This window comes from Nothobranchius furzeri, chromosome 2 (assembly GCF_043380555.1).
Source record: "Nothobranchius furzeri strain GRZ-AD chromosome 2, NfurGRZ-RIMD1, whole genome shotgun sequence".
In the NCBI taxonomy this organism is placed as follows: Eukaryota; Metazoa; Chordata; class Actinopteri; order Cyprinodontiformes; family Nothobranchiidae; genus Nothobranchius; species Nothobranchius furzeri.
In genome coordinates this window covers 42,017,152-42,033,820 of record NC_091742.1, presented here as the reverse complement: position 1 = coordinate 42,033,820, position 16,669 = coordinate 42,017,152, and the positions used below count along the sequence as shown (strand labels likewise).

At 41.4% G+C, this 16,669-nt stretch overlaps 1 protein-coding gene across 12 annotated transcripts in view; it reads left to right on the top strand.

The window, feature by feature from the left end:
* The window catches only part of tnip1 (TNFAIP3 interacting protein 1), a 194,867-nt gene that overhangs the window by 61,839 nt on the left and 116,359 nt on the right, over positions 1-16,669 (top strand). For 10 of the 12 annotated variants that reach the window (XM_070545723.1, XM_070545717.1, XM_070545735.1 and 7 more), the window contains one exon: positions 16,440-16,595. In XM_070545723.1, the coding sequence (XP_070401824.1) occupies positions 16,440-16,595 (156 nt within the window). The remainder of the gene's footprint in view (positions 1-16,439; positions 16,596-16,669) is intronic. The other 2 variants (XM_070545720.1, XM_070545725.1) reach the window with 1 other exon arrangement.

Here is a 16,669-nt window from a genome sequence, read left to right as displayed (position 1 = left end):
CACACAAGGTGTGGCAGGGAGAGGGGAGACAATGATCTATATCATCAAAAGAAGTCCCAGGAGAAGGGAGGAGTCAAAGGCCCCACCTGACATATATGCTCTACAATTTTAAAAGCTCATAAGACTGTCGCAGTTCAATGCTACGTCAAGCCAACGGGATTTACCAGTTCTGGCGATCACTCGGTAACTGAGGAAGCTAAGCTTCTGGTGGAGAAGTTCTCCGTACACAAGAATAACCCAGTGGTCACAAATCCACTCAAAAAGACGCGACAGAGTCACACAGATTAAAATACACAGTGACACGAAGTTCACTCAACAGGTAAAATACACAGATTAAACCTTATGAAATGACAGCAGGAAGAAACCTGTGCTTTTAGCTTTGTGGTTATAAATCCAATGTGGCTTGAGTTGACGTCAGCCTTAGGTGAAGAGAGATATATCAGCGCCTCCTGTCGGGGGTGACCAGCGTCACCCCCTCTTAGACTTTCAATGGAGGTCTACTACACTCTAGTGACTGATAATGATATTGCCTCTTTTCAACCAGAAACATCAAATTTTGAGTGTTTAACTGATTAAAATGTCTCAGAATGAGCACAAAGTATCAAAAATGTACAAATATCTTGCAAAACGGCTCGCCAGTTATGTAACGATTCAATTTACATATTATTTAATGAACCATAAAATGTGAGATTCCTTATGAAATATGAAATCAATCTTATGGACCTTTAGATAATTTAAACCAGAAGATTGGAACTTTTTATTGCAGGGATTTTGTAACCACTTCGTATTAACTCGGAGACAAAAGAAAGAGAGTCAAGTTTTAAAAGTTTAAAGATTTATTACTAAACAAATTAAAGCTAGACTACCTTTAAACACTTAATGTATGGTGTAACTAAGGTGAAGTGAGACAGAGAATGGTGTAGTGTGGAATGTTGTTCAGAATCAGCAAATCAGGAGAAACGATTAGTTCTGGTGGGAGTGAAGATGATGTTTCACGCTAAGCTTTGGTTTGGAGATTTATAACACACATTGAGACGCCATTCTGTCGGTCTACATACCCTTTGCAGAACGTAAGATGGCGTGGGGACTGGTTTTATTAATCTGGATGTTTTGATTTACTGTCGAATCAAAGCTGGCAGATTTATAAACACCACAGAGACCATGTCACGCTTCAGAAAGGAAGGTTCCGATTGGATGAGAAAGATAAAATGTGTCATGTGGCTTTAAGCATTACATGGATCAGGATGTCTAGTGCAGCTAGATTAAAGTCATATTACTTATTAAAACGTACCAATCATAACATTGTCATTTCACAGATTGGTTCATATCTTATTATTGAACTAACACTTTGTTTGATTAGCTTTATTAAAAATAGAAAGAGTTCATCTTCTTTCTTCTCTTGAGCTGGAAAGGGAGCAGTTTTAGAAGCAAATACATGACCTTGAGGCAGTCTCATGCAGATTAGTTCTGTGGCAGAGACATCTGAGGAGAGAGGGTAAATAACCTTTAGTGGAATAGCTCCTTCATCACGTTGCATACGAAACAGATGAACTTACCAACACGTCCAACATCCAGCTGCGTTGATTCACTCTAAGCCAACTTCAACTCCAAAAAACTTGAAGTCCTTGATGCCATCACACCTGAAAAGGTCAAACTCGTTTCAGACAAACAGAAAGCTCCATGGAGGTTCACTACATCTGTTACTAATACAAAGCATAAATGTGGAAAATCCGAGTGCCGATTCAGGAAAAGTAATCTACCAGATCACCAGTGTTGGGCAAGTTACTTCAAAACTGTAATGCATTATTTATTACTTGTTACCCTCATTTCAAAGTAATTAATTACATTACAATATTACTGATTTTAAAATGTAATGCATTACACTACTTTACTTTAGGTTGCTTTCACCAAAACAACTTCAATATGAATTTGGTAATCAGTAGTGGTGTGCATCTCTACCTGCCTCACGATTCGATCCAATTACCTGCCTAAAGATTCAATTTGAGTCTGAAATGCATCACGATTCTTCACACAAAATTTTTCATTACTTAATAAAAGCAGTTGCTTATATACTTTGCTGTTATTGTTACGTACGACTCTGTTGCAGTTGACGTCCATGAATCACGTGTAATGGCTACGCGGCTAGCTTTACTCATTGATACCATTACCTGGACTTTGGTTTCGTTGTACAGTGCACACACAACAGTTTCTGTGAAGTGTCTTCTTGTTGGTAGTTTATACTAGGAGGTAGCGAAACCTGGTATTCTCTACCACAGAATATTTTTGTAGATCCTTAGCAATAAAGCATGCAACAGAATGGGTGATCTTTTTCCCTCACTCCGAAGCAGACGGTAAAATTGTCAGAACTTCTTCAATCGTTGGCTGGGATGTGCTCGCTGTTTTTGTGGCTGTTGCTGAAGAAGTCCTTGCAGGGTGGAAACGTTCAAAATATTTGGTCATATCAGTTGTATTCCCAAAGTACTTTACTTTTGTTTGGCACACCTTACACACATTGTGCATCTTGTCAAGCTTTCTGTCTAGCTCGTAAAAGTCGAAATTATCCCAGACATCCCATTTAAATATAACGGTTGCATCTTTGATTACTGGTAATGTTCACCCTTTATCCCTGTCTGCCATTTCTGTTTTAAATTGGCGCTAGGGCAACGCAGTGCACATGTCACTTCAACACTCCCCCCGGAAGTAGTCGTGAAACCTCAAAACTTTATTGTCCTCGCGCGTCCAGAACATCAACATAGACATAGGGAGAAAATCTCATTATGTCATGTTGCTGCATCGATGCAGAATCATGCACGGCCGAATCGCGATGCATCTTAGAATCGATCCTTTTTCCCACCTCTAGTAATCAAGACACTCTGTGAACTCATGACATATCCAGTGGAAAGTGGATTGCTTTAAAAACAGTCAGATATAACAGTTCTTTAAAATTATTGTTTATTAAATAAATGCAACAACAAACTGTACTCTAAGCACACTGCCATCTTATATTAACTGAGCAGGGAGGGAGGTGGTGGGGGCTCCAAGCCTAATTTGCCTTGGTCCCCAAATGCCTTGATACGGCGCTGGATGTGGGACTGACTTTTGAGAGTGATCTGATTCTACTTGATATTAAAAGTTTATATATTATTGCTTTTCACTGGTAAAAATGTGTTTTGGGGACAAATCTACCTACTTATTTTTCTTTTCAAGCACTTTGTTTAGTTTTCTTGGTTTCATTTGAATCATTTCCTGCCCTTTCTCTCTCTAACCTTCCTGCATGCTGCATCTTTTCTCAGTCTTCTAAAAAAACTGTTTCCTAGATTTCCAACTTTCTAACTAATCAGCCAAAGGGATCTACCGAATGCCAAAAAAGTTTAATACGGGCTCCAGCAGCAATGAGTGGAAATCACTGGAGCACAGATTATGAACTCAGCTGAGGCAAAGCACATCAGAAAAGTACATAAAGTACAGAGAATATGGGCTGATATGAATGATCGCAAGTGAATTATTTTGTTTTGGTGGAGCGATTTTGTGAATGTGTGCCTGCAGCAGGAGTATTTCAGCCATTACCGCTGTGCGCTGCATCCTCCACGATGCCCGCAAAGCTAAGTCCATAAATGACATAATATATATAGATACTGGATCTTTTTTTCGGGCTTCCCGCAATTAGAATTTTTTAGAAACCCACATCTTGATTCTGGGTTTAAAAATGCATTGTAATTACCATGTTACTGACAATTGTACTGAGTAAATATTACTGTTTTCTATCCCTTTAATGCCTTACATTACCACATTACAGCAAAAAGCAATGCATTACAGCAATTAATTACTTCTGTACCGCATTACTCCCAACACTGCAGATCACTATAAGACCTTCAAAAAGCAGCTGCATACTTATAACGCAGAGATAGAAAAGGCAAGAGAAGCATTTTTCTTAAGTCAGCAATGATATTAACAATTCTCATGTTCTGTTTTGCTACTGTTGAGAGGCTAACTAATCTCCCAGCACAGTTAGCACCGGACTTCATATCTCAGACCAAATGTGATGAGTTTGCATCTTTCTTCAATGAAAAAAACCACAAGTTTTAGATTAGCCATTCTTTCCTCTAAATCAAACACACACAGACTACTGACACAGCCACACAGCAACAACCTGGCTAAAATGCCAACTTTCACCCTGATTAGTACCAAAACACTGAATGACATAGTAAAGACCTTAAATTCCTCTTCCTGTTGTCTGGACAGCCTGCCCACAAACTTCTTTAAAAATGTTTTTAGCTGCCTGAAAGCTGAGGTACTGGACATTGTTAACTGCTCTTTAATGTCAGGAATTTTTCCCAAATAACTGAAAAGTGCCGCTGTTAAACCCCTTTCTAAAGAAGTGGAAATTAGATCCCTCAGTGTTGAACAACTACCGACCAATCTTTAATTAGGGTTGGGCATCGTTTGATTTTGAACGATTCCAATTCCTCGTTCCGATTCTGGTTCCTATCGATTCCCAATTCAGATTCTTTCAAGACATGACATATTTTACATGAGCCAGCTAACCACAGGTCCTACTTGATGAAATAATCTTAACTTCAACATGAGTTTTAACTCTATGAACAACAACATCACCTTCATTTAGACAAAAACATGTTTTGGAGAAAAAAAAGAAGACGACTTGCAGCACAACCAGTGTGTTTGTTTCTGACCACAACCAAAGTCTGGAAGCAGCCTCTGGGATGAGAGGCTAAATGTGTCCAACATATCCAGAAACTTCCAGCTGTTTTCAGCTAAAACTCTCAGGATGATCATGTCCAGGATGACTGAGAACTACACCTCCATGCTGCAGCAGCATTCAGTCACAACAGGAAGTGAAACTTAAATGTAGCTGGCTGCGTCTGACTGCTGACGCTCCGTGTGTGTTTTTATTTCTGCAGTGAGACAAACTCACCTCACACCGTCCAGAGTTTGTTCTTCAAAGCTTCTATTAAATCCATGTATTTAACAAGTTTCCTCTAGAGTTGAAGTTTAAGTTTACATTACGGAGTAAAAGCTCGGTACACGCGTTTGTTTATATCTGTCCGCTGCGCGCCGGGTGGGGGAGGGGGGACTCGTGCTGCACACAGACAGCTGGTGTGATCAGCTCTGAAAAGCGTTGATCACAATTTGCAGATCACGTTTATTTTTCACGGAGATCGGCTGCAGATTCCTCTTCCGTCGGCATTCTAGGAATCGAAAATAGGAATCGAAAAAAAAAACTTTGAATGATTCCGGGAAAAATGAACAGTTGGAACCGGTTCCAATCGATGCTCAATGCCCAACCCTACCTCTATTCTCCCTTTGGTTGGAAAAATCATTGAAAAGGCGGTAATGATTCAAACAAACTATTTAGAGTCAAATAACATCATGGACGGTCTTCAGTCAGGCTTTAGACAGCACCACATCACAGAGACTGCACTAATCAAGGTATTATACGACATTTGTCTCAACACTGATTCAGGTAAAGCCTCTGTCCTGATGATACATGACGTCAGTGCAGCTTTTGATACTGTGAACCATAACATCCTTCTGGACAGACTCACAAACTGTGTGGGACTATCAGGCACAGTGCTTGGCTCGTTCCAGTCCCATCTCAAAGTCAAGGGCTATGCTGTCTCTATTAGGGACTACCAATCAACGTGGATCACCATGACATGTGGGGTCCCCCAAGGCTCAATTCTAGGACCACTTATCTTTAATCTCTATATGCTCCCCCTGGGTCAGGTCATACTTAATAACAACATCGCCTATCATAGCTATGGTGATGACACCCAGATCTACCTAGCTGTAGAGAAATAGAGTGATGTAACTATCTAGAGTTGTATTTTAATACACTGTAAGTAGATCACTTGTTATAATCAGAAGATGGGCTGTTTTTATCATCAGGGAGTTTAATTAAACACTCTGTATTGACTTTGAGACAAGAAAAGAGAGAGAGTTGGGATCGTTTAAGAATCTTTAATTTCTTAATTATAAATTCTTAACAATCTACCAGGACTAACTCTGTGATGGATGAAAATGGATTTGGATGTTGTGTTGGTGCGTGTGTGTGTGTTTGTGTGGTTGGTACAGACTCCTTAGGCTGACGTCATTGAATCTGGTAGTCTTTGTTATGACTAGATATCACGAGGCTTATAAAGTGATGACATGAGCTGCTATTTTGCCGTGTACGTACCCAGTGGGGGCCTCCCAGGTAGATCAGGAAATGCCAGGTCGGAAGACCTCGGATGTGCGCTGGAGCTGGTCGAAACAGCGATCGCAGCGTTTCAAAGCCCGTCTGAAGGGTCAACCCAGGTAACCATCGGCAGCGTCAGCAGGTGCTCTTATTTTGAAAGGATGTTGTCTGGTTGTTAAACGATGAAAATCTCCAACTTCACAGTTCTTAGTTTAAAGAAGAAAACACATCTGGCCAGGCTGTGCTTCTCTTTGGGATGACGGTGAATAGAACTGAAGTCAAAATGGAACTGAGCTTAAAATGGTGTCGCCTTGTTTTATATCTCTGAATTGTTGATAAGTTTTAGTAAAGCGGATTGGACACTTTAAGTCAACAAGCCAGATTCTCTTGCGGCAGCCGAAAGCTCTGATTGGTTGGAACAATGTATCATGCGTTTCTATGGAGATGAGGGTCAGTCTGTCTGTGCAGTAGTCCTGTTTTCATTAAACACATAAATCATGACATCTTTATTCTACAGATCATTCACTTGATTATTATTGATCAACATCTGTTTCGACTAGCTTTAATCACAAATTAAGTACTTTGATTATTGAAAAGCGTTCTTCTTCTCCTTCTGGCTCTTCTCCTGGAATGTAAACAGTCTGAGGAACACCCGACCTTGGCGTTTTCTACACGGGTGTTACTGTGTACAGGGGCAGCTGTGTGGAGCTGAAAATAATGAACTTCATAACGTTACTATTAGCCACTGGACTCACTCTTGTCAGTGCCTAGATCAAGTAAACGACTGGATGCAGTAAAACTTCCTTCAGCTAAACAAAGACAAGACTGAAGTTATTGTCTTTGGCAACAAGAAGGTTAGAATGGATGTTATTATTCGGCTAGACTCCAGATGAGTAAAGACAAAGACCAAGGTTAGAAATCTTGGTGTTATTATTGACTCCGACCTGAGCTTCTCTAGACATATCAAGGTTATAACTAAATCAGCGTTTATCACATTCATCAAATATCAAGAGTTAAAGGTCTCATGTCCAGACTAGACTTTCCAAAAAAGCTGTGAAGCAACTGCAGCTTGTTCAGAATGCTGCTGCTAGAGTCTTAACAAGAACTAAGAGAACGGAGAACAGAATAGATTTCAAAATGCTCCTACTAGTTTATAACTCAGTCAATGGCATGGGACCAAAATACATATCTGATCTCATTCCTGTATATACACCTAATAGGGCTCTGAGGTCCCTTGGAAACAATCAGCTGGTAGAACCACGGGTCAAAACAAAACAGATGCTTTTAGTTACTATGCTGCTCACATTTGGATTCGGCTCCCCAATGACCGCAGATGTGCCCCAACCCTAGTGTTGTTTAAATCAAAACTACAAACCCTACTGTACTCATCAGCATTTTAAAAGCATTGTTTCTTATGTTGCATCATCTCCTCTGCAATCTGTGCTGTAACTTTGTCTTCTCCTTTAGCTCTAAACTATAATTCTATGTATGTGTATTTTGATTTCACCAGCTCAGTGGCCTAGTGGTAGAGTGTCTGCCCTGAGACTGGGAGATCAGGGTTCGATTCCTGGTTGGGTCATACCAAAGATTTTGAAAAAATGGGGCCCAATGCCTCCCTGCTTGACACTCAGCATTAAGGGGTTGGATTGGGGGGTTAAACCACCAAATGGTTCCCGAGCGCGGCTGTGTCTGCAGCTCACCGCTCCCCCAGGGGATGGGTCAAATGCGGAGAACAAATTTCGCACACACACCTGTGTGTGTGACAACTAATGGGACTTTAACTTTAATTTGTGTTTTTATGTTGTTCTCATATTATATCCTGATAATTGTATAGCACATTGAATTGCCTCTGTGTTTGAAATGTGCTCTATAAATAAAGCTGCCTTGCCTTGTAGGCTCTGGTCTAGTCACTAAGATACGTCTATGAAGTTTCAACAGCAGACCTCATGCAATAAAAACACATAAGGATAATGGTAAGAAACAAATAAATGCACGAGTGAACTGAAAATGGTTTAAAATGTCGTTGTAGGATAAGAATGAGTTGCATTTTGCTCACTGTCACCACTGTGCTCATTTCAGTCTCTAGATGTCCAATTAGCAAGTTACTTCAAAACTATAATATAGTAATTACTTGTTACTGCCTGTTTAAAGTAATTTGTTACATTGCAAATTACTGTTTTTAAAATGTAAGGCATTACACTACTATAGCATTACTTTACATTATCCTCATAAAAATACAATATTATTTTAAGTGACGATCACTTAGCTCATAACTTCCAGTGAAAGGCAGTGTGGTATCTGAGCTAGAATAAAGATAAAAAGAAAGTAGGATAAAACTGCCACAATGATGACAGAATACAAAATTAACCTTTATATGCATTTATTACGAAGTTTACAGTATTATGCACAGTTTGTTTTATAAAGAACAGATTAGCCCAAAGGAATGTGACTCAATTTAAGAAGATTATGAACATAACATATTAATGCAAATTGTAGCCTTCAATAAAAATGGCCCTTTGAACAAAGAAATAAAATGCAAGCCTTTTAAAGCACAATGACCATTAGCTACACAAGGCTATCCAGTCATATTTTGAAACTTAATTAGAAATAACAAAATTAAAGTGTTTGCAATTATGTTAAAGTGCTTAGGCCTATTTGCCTTGAAAGAAACAACTTAAGCCTGAACTGTGACCAAAAAAAAAAAAAAAAAACCCAGTTATACAGGACAAACATGTAAATGAACTGTTACTACCAAATAGACAAACAGAGGCAGCAAATGTTCAAACAAGGCCTGGAAACCTGACTCATATATTGTGTGTGTGTGTGTGTGTGTGTGTGTGTGTGTGTGTGTGTGTGTGTGTATGTGTGTGTGTGTGTGTCAGGTTGAGGGGCAGTTAACCTTGTAGCGTTATGGTTTATGCTCTTTTATGAAAGAGGAACCATTCTACATATTAATTTGTGATATTAATTTTATTAAATTAATAACCAAATTGTATAGTTTTAAGAAGACTCAAAGGTTGTTTTCATCGATAAACTGTCGATAATATCCGTGTGTCTGTGTTTCAGTTCAATGAAGAAACAAGTTTGAAAGTTAAAAGTTTTAATTCTTCAAACAAAACTTATGATTTTTGAAATGACAAACATGGAAATGACAATCAACATTGGCAAATTTGTTGGACAATTTTTAACAGTTGATATGCTTGCTCAAATAGACCTTGTGGTGAATGTGTGAAGATTGAACATGAGGTGAGCTGTGTGCGTGTGTGTGCGTTAGATTTTGCTTCAGGAAGAAACAGGTGTCTAAGTGAACGTGATGTTTTGGATAAACTTAGGTCTTATAGGAAAAGATGCATCAAACGTTATCTGCGTGGACTGCCTCACCGAAAGTCGGACCCTCTTTAGATCCGGGACGCCAGAGGATGGTGATGTTTCATCCAGGTGACACCAGCGGCTGGCAGAGGAGACGGAGATGTCCGCGACCCGGTCCAGAGATGCCCGCGGTACACGTTGATGGAAAAACGTTTGCAGATGCGTTTTCTTAAGCTTAGTTTACTCAGAAATCGAAGGACTCGAGGCGAGTCCGCGTTAGTTGTTGCAATTCAGCTATTCCTAGGAATAGCGAGGGGGGGGGGGGGGATGAGCCGATCGGCTCTGTCCCCCCTTTTGCATTTATTCAGGTCTTCTCTCTTTCGTTGTCCAGCACGAACTGAATCATAAGACTGAAAAACTTACCAAAAGCCTTTCTCTTCTCAAAGCAAAGCGTGTGCGTCAGCAAATGTGTTTTGGAGTTTACTGTGAGAGCAGATGTGTGTGTGTGAAGGTCACCACTAAAACATCCTCAGAACATTATTTAATTAAGCAGTGATTCATTAGTTATTATGATTACCCAAAGCATAATAATCATTCATTTGATTAAAACACATTTATAATGAGTAAAATGGTAAAATGATTATTTTAACAACTTAAAATAAAGGAAAGGAAGTTTGGTTTTTGTTATGACTACTTTTCCATGAGAACACATCTTCTGGTGCTGCAGGTGGCAGATGTTATGGTTTCCAGCAGACTCTTGCAGACTTCATGTCTGCAAAGGTCTCATTCTGTGGGTGAAAGTTCTCAGCGACCCAGCACTTGACCCAGCCGAGTCAAATGACCTTTGGCACAGAAAACCCATATTTCCTCACGTTACAACCTTGACTGAACTCCAGTGAGTCCAGTGGCTAATAGTCACTAGGTGATAGGGCTAGGTAGATCTGGGTGTCATCACCATAGCTATGATAGGCGATGTTGTTATTAAGTATGACCTGACCCAGGGGAAGCATATAGAGATTAAATATTAGTGGTCCTAGAATTGAGCCTTGGGGGACCCCACATGTCATGGTGATCCACTTTGACTGGTAGTCCCTATTAGAGACAACATAGCCCTTGACTTTGAGATGGGGCTGGAACTCCCGGCACTTGCAGAGTACAGACGCTTCTGCTTTCGCTCCCTTGTCTTTTTTTCCCAAGGCTCTTTGTCCTGTCTGCCTACAGAGCGCTTCTCTGCATTTCTTCTGGAAATCCCTATTTTTTAGAAATGAATTTAATTAATTGGTCATTCAACACAATTGATAAGATCTTTTCTACGATGAGAACGGAGGAGGGGGCTCCCACTTGCCCTCAAGGGACTCACGCAGCTGGATATGCGCTCGATTCCTGGAAGGTTTGGAGGATCGTATGCCTCTCTCAGCTGTCCATTGAGGATGTCGAAGACATGTGGATATTTGGCTGGATGATCACTGGATTTCTTCTGATCGGAGTGGGAGGATATCTGGTTTTCTGGAAATTTGGGAAGTCGGGAGCGATTGGAGTGCGACCCGCACCCACGGAAAGCACCGCCCGGGCGGTGACCTTACAGCCTGGGACATTACTTGAGGTAAATCGTAAGCTGGACAATGTCCTTGCTGCGTTACCGGTGTTAGTGCGCAAAACGGATGTCATCTCGGAGAGGGTCCCTGGACGGTGTGGAGATGTTTAAAACCTGAATTGGCTTCACTGGGGGACTTGAATGATCAATACAGACTTCAAGGCAGAGAGGAAAATTATCTCTGCCTGACCCAAACAAAGTCTTGTTATCCAAATCTGACGCCAAAGCAGCCTTGAGCTGCTAACAACAACCCCCACGATGGAAGGAATGCAGACAGATGCTGTGAAAACCCGACCTAGCCCCCGCCTTCAGATTGTGGACTTCTGCCTAGCGAGGTCATCAACCTGCAGGAACTCAATGTGCTCTGCGCTCCTCCCAGGATCTTCCATCCACCTGTGGATACAGCTGGCTGAGAGCCACACAGGGCTGCTCCCGCTGAGGAAACAGGACCCCCCCCCCCCCCCCGCCTCCCTATCAGAGTCTCATGTTGTGAACTGTGATGTTCGTGCTTATATGTTTGAGGCGTTTTTTTGCGTAGTAGAGCTACGCCCTGCCGGGAGTAACTCTTGTATGCCTTTTTTTCCCTCCCCGAACTCTCCTCATGTAATCCCCTTTTCATCTAATTGAAATGAGCGCCGTTATGGCTGCTCTCGTGGTCTGCCTGTATCTGTTCTGTCTACATGTGTGTGTGTAACCTTGGTCAGGCTGTTCTGTGAAGTCAAGTTCCTATGCTCTGGTTCGCTGGAGCGCTGGCAATAAAGCTTTCTCTGATTCTCTGATTCTGATTCTCTGATTAAAGCGCATCAGAAGTAGGCGCTGAAAGCGCCCGTCACTAAGACTGTTGCGTTTTGGGGTGAGCACAAGACTGCCAAGACTAAAAAGTCTTTCTACGCGCTGGATGGCGTTGGTGCATTGTAGCGGAGTGCGATTTCTTTAATTCTTGGAAAATGATGAAGACTTTCCATCACAGGAGCAGAATTCAAGTAAGATGTTACCTCTGTTTCCACTGACATGAGTGCATCAGCTGAGACACTTCCCTGGTCATCAAAGGAGACAAAGTCCTGCTCACTTGGGGCAAAAGCAGCAGATTGAGAAGGACCGGGCATCGGGGCTGCAAGTTCCTCTGTTGTTAAGGTTGGTTAACAACCACGTCCCTCCACCGCGCCTCCGCATGGCCCAAAATTTCTGCACCGCGCACCTAGGAAATTTTCTAACCACGCGGACGGTTGGTCGTGGAAAAACATGGCGGACCGGCAAGAACTAGTATGGCAGAGTTTTGTAAATACAGACATTTGTATGATTCAGCTTTCAAAGATCACCATGATCAACATGTTGTTAATAATTCTTGGAGAGAAATAGCTCGCACTGTCGGAAAAGACGAGGACGCTGTTAAAAATGCTGGAATGCCATGTTGTAAACAGTAATTTTTACTTCTACTACAGTTTAGTGTTGGATTCATGCCATAGAGCTCCATGCTGCCCCGTTCAGTTTGGGAGAATATTGGCTCACCGCAGAGACAAGCCGCATGAACCATAAACGCTGCAAGTTTTGAAGTGCGTTCCATCCCCGAGCCGTATCACCAAGCGGAAAGTGAATGCGTCAAGCATAAACCAAGCTTTAGTGTGACACTCAGCTGTAAGAAGGAGAGTGATGTGGTCTCTTTTGTTCTCTTCTTTTACCCAGCGCAACTTAAACATGGGCAATGAGACAGAAGCCAGTAGGGCAGGGGTGTCAAACTCAAACTCACACGGGGCCGAAATGAAACTCTGGGACGGAGTCGAGGGCCAAACTTAATATTTTTTGAAAAAGTGACGGCAAATTTGCACATTTTATTTATCAACATATATGCAATTTTGAACCTTTAAATTTGGAAACAAACTTATTTCTGCATTAACACTCAATGTGGAATAACCAAATTACACACGAGCAAGTCCGTTTTAAATAAAAGGCATCAGTGGTATTCATTACTTGTGGTATAATCAGCATTTTTAAAATCTATTCAGGATTTATGTTTTCTTGTTTATTTGTTTTTCTTATTTTTTATTCTCCTTTTTTTCTCCTGTAATTGTCATCACTGCTGTGACGTCTAGCTTTCCCCACTGTGGAACAATAAAGGGATTTTCTATTCTATTAATCTATCTGCAGCCTTTCCACTTCCTGTTTACTGTAGGTTAAAGCTTTTCTCACGGGCCAACTACAAAATAAAAATATCGTTTTATCTTAAATGAAAATGCAACATCTCACCTGATAACTTTCATGTTTTGGAGCAGAAAAAGAGCATAAAGCCAACATATTTAAAGCTCAGTTTGCTCCACTGGTTTACTGTGATGCTCACCTGTTCCAGCCAGATACCTGCATCATGGGGTTGATCTGAGCTGAGGAGGAGACTCCTGTTGTTTTGTTCATCTTCATCATAATAATGACAACATTAGATGGCAACAGCTGCTCACATAGGTTTGTGCTGCTGAACATGTCTGAGCAACTTGACCACGTTGTGTGTCGGGGAGGAAACACAACCACAGAGCCATACTGGTTTGAGCGTGTCGCTGCTCGCTGGAGTTATATCAGCTCTGTCTGGACGTTAGTTGGAAAACTTTCTCTTTAAGTCGTGAACACGTTACTGAGCGGCTAGAATCTCTGTTTCTAGGCTTCAACATCAGAAAACAGCTGAGTGAACTCGGCGCTGAGTGAGAGGAGTGTTTAGTTTGTCCGAGACAGCGGAGCTGCAGACACCCAACTACCCCTGACTGCCTCGGGCTGGAAAAAACACAAAGGAGGGGGCGCGTCGCCTCCGCGCTGACGCTGCAAAGCATCATGGGAGTTGAAGTCTTTGCGGTAAAATCGGCCAGCGGGCCAGTTTTAATATATTTTTTATATTTATCTCGCGGGCCACATAAAAATGCTCCGCGGGCCGCATCTGGCCCGCTGGCCTTGACTCTGACATATGTGCAGTAGGGCATCCTTAGAATCAATCACTGAAGCAAATCTAAATTTGATTGCTCCCACAATAATCTCAGGCAGCCCAGTGGTCATTGCTGATGAGGCATTTTTCATTGCCAAGGTTTTAGCCATAATAACCTCTAGTGTTGGTTGAAGCATGCCATAAAAACAAGTTTCCTCTCCCTGTAGGATGTCCAGTGCAATAGAAAAAGGCTTCATAATGGCACAGTATTCCTTAATTAACTGGTATTCCCTGTCGTTCATACATTTAATCTGAAACTTTTTGCAGAGATCATTAATGTCATTGAGAGGCATTTCTGTGATTCTTGCATAGGCATCATAAAATGAGTTCCACCGTGTCACTGTGGGGACAATCAACTTTTTGTCAGACACCTCTTCAACGCACTCAGCTGCAACTGTGGAGCGGCTGGACTTTGTCCACAGCGCAGAACATTTAGCTGTAGCACTACGGTAGACAGTTCTTGATTCTGGATTGGTTGCAAGCCGTTTTTCCACCTCATTATTTGCAACTAGATTCAAGGAATGGGCTGCACATCTCTGGTGGGGAGGCAGTACACATAGCCCAACATGTTCATTTTCATCATTAGTGCTAGCAAGCACACTGTGAAGGTCTGTAAAGTGTGCTTCCTCTTCACAAATGTTCTCATCCACTTCTTCCTCCTCCTCTTCAGACTCAATATGCTGATACTCCTTAAATGCCTTCACAAAGTTGCTACCGTTATCAGTCACACATGCCGTGATTTTATCAAGAGTAAGGCCATATTCTGAGAAAATGTCCTCATTCTCTGTAGAAATTTTGTCATAAGTATGGCGACCTCTGAATCGTCTGCAAGCTATCGCTGCCTTCCTCCGTTTCAAACTTTCTTTGTCGATCCAGTGCACTGTGACCCCAAGGTAACTTCTGTTATTTGCACTCCAAAGATCAGTGGTGGTGGACACATGGTTCTGTTCTTCAATGGTCTTTTGAGCTCCCTTGCCATGACTGTGTATGCCTTATCCAAATCTTTGAGAAGGTTTTTCTGCTTTGAAGTGCACGCTGAAAATATAACTGTGATGTTTTTCATATCTTTATCCTTTACAAACGTAAAATAATGGGCGAATGCCCATCTACAGAATGTGCTATCTGATGTCAGCAGTGGTAAACCAGCTTAGGCTTCTCCTTGCTCGCTCATCTCAGCTCTTGTTGTTGTAGTGCCGGAAGTTCGATAATTTTGCGCGGGCGGATGTTTCTCCTCTGTCGATTTAGCGAATGAATCCGATGACATACCCGAAGTGGTGTTTGGCTTGCATGTTGATACTTCGTTGCTAGTAGCAGAAGCTTAGTTTATTTGAACATTTGAAGTAGATTTTAAAAACATTTTTAACCAAAAAAGTAACTCATTGTAACGAGTGTTTTTGAAAATAGTACAGAGTAAAATATTACCATTTTCCCCCTGTAATGCCTTACATTACCACATTACAGCAAAAAGCAATGCATTACAGTAATGAGTTACTTTTATAATGCATTACTCCCAACACTGCCTATTAGTAACCTCTAAACTTTATAGTCACTTTAAGTACTTGTTACTTTTTGTTGAATTTACAGTAATTTACATGCTTTGATAATAGTAGCTGTATTTAGGTTTTTAGGTATTTCCCCTCTCAATTGGGTCAATGTGACTAGTTTAGTGATAAAATGCTGTAAAGTTACTAGAATGCTATGATACAAGGGATCCTCACATTTGAGCATTTTGCCACAGAACTCAAACTGCTGACAGTCCTTAGGTAACCTGTGAGGAACACAGGACTCACTGGCTTGCCCCCAGTGAAGAAACTTATCTACAGCATGTCCCTCTTTTACTATGTGCTGGTCCAGTGGAAAAGGTGTATAATCTTGCTACAGCTTGCTTTTTGCACATACTTAACACAAGGCCTATCACACTTAAGCGAGAATTCACCTCTCTAGTACCTGCTGACTTCTTATTGTGGTGCAGTCAGAGGTTTGACACACTCACATTTGTACTCACACACCTGTGTTTGTGCACACCACAAATATGAACATGTCTACATTCATATTTGAGACAGGGACACAATGCAGGCTTAGGTTTACACCGCAGAGCCCTAGATATATCCATTTTGCACAGAAAGGGAACTGCACTCTTGCAGATGTGCTCTATTTGTGGCTTGGTTTGTGATTTGATCATGCAGATTTCTGATGTCGTATTTGAACACAAGCACCAGCTGATGCTTATCTTCATCTGGTGGTTTTCTATCTTTGAATCAGGCTTTTCTTTTTTCTTTCTTGCTTTTCTTTTACATTTATAAATTTTTTACTTTCACATCTGCGATTGGTGAGTTTAACGAATGCTCCTCAGCTGGATGTTTTAAATGTTTTCCAAGATCACAGACCTCAGGCATCGACTGGCCGAATCACAGAAAACTGTGGTGGAGCTGGAGGCTGAGCGAGAGCAGAGGCAGCGCGACTACGACAAAAAGCTACTGCTGGCTAAGTCCAAGATTGAAAATGTGCAGGTGAGAAAAGACCCTGGAAGAAAGGTAGGATCATTACAGAGAAATACAGGAAGGGAAGGAGTCTTAACAGATCTTAAGATGCCTTCTTGGGTTTGTTT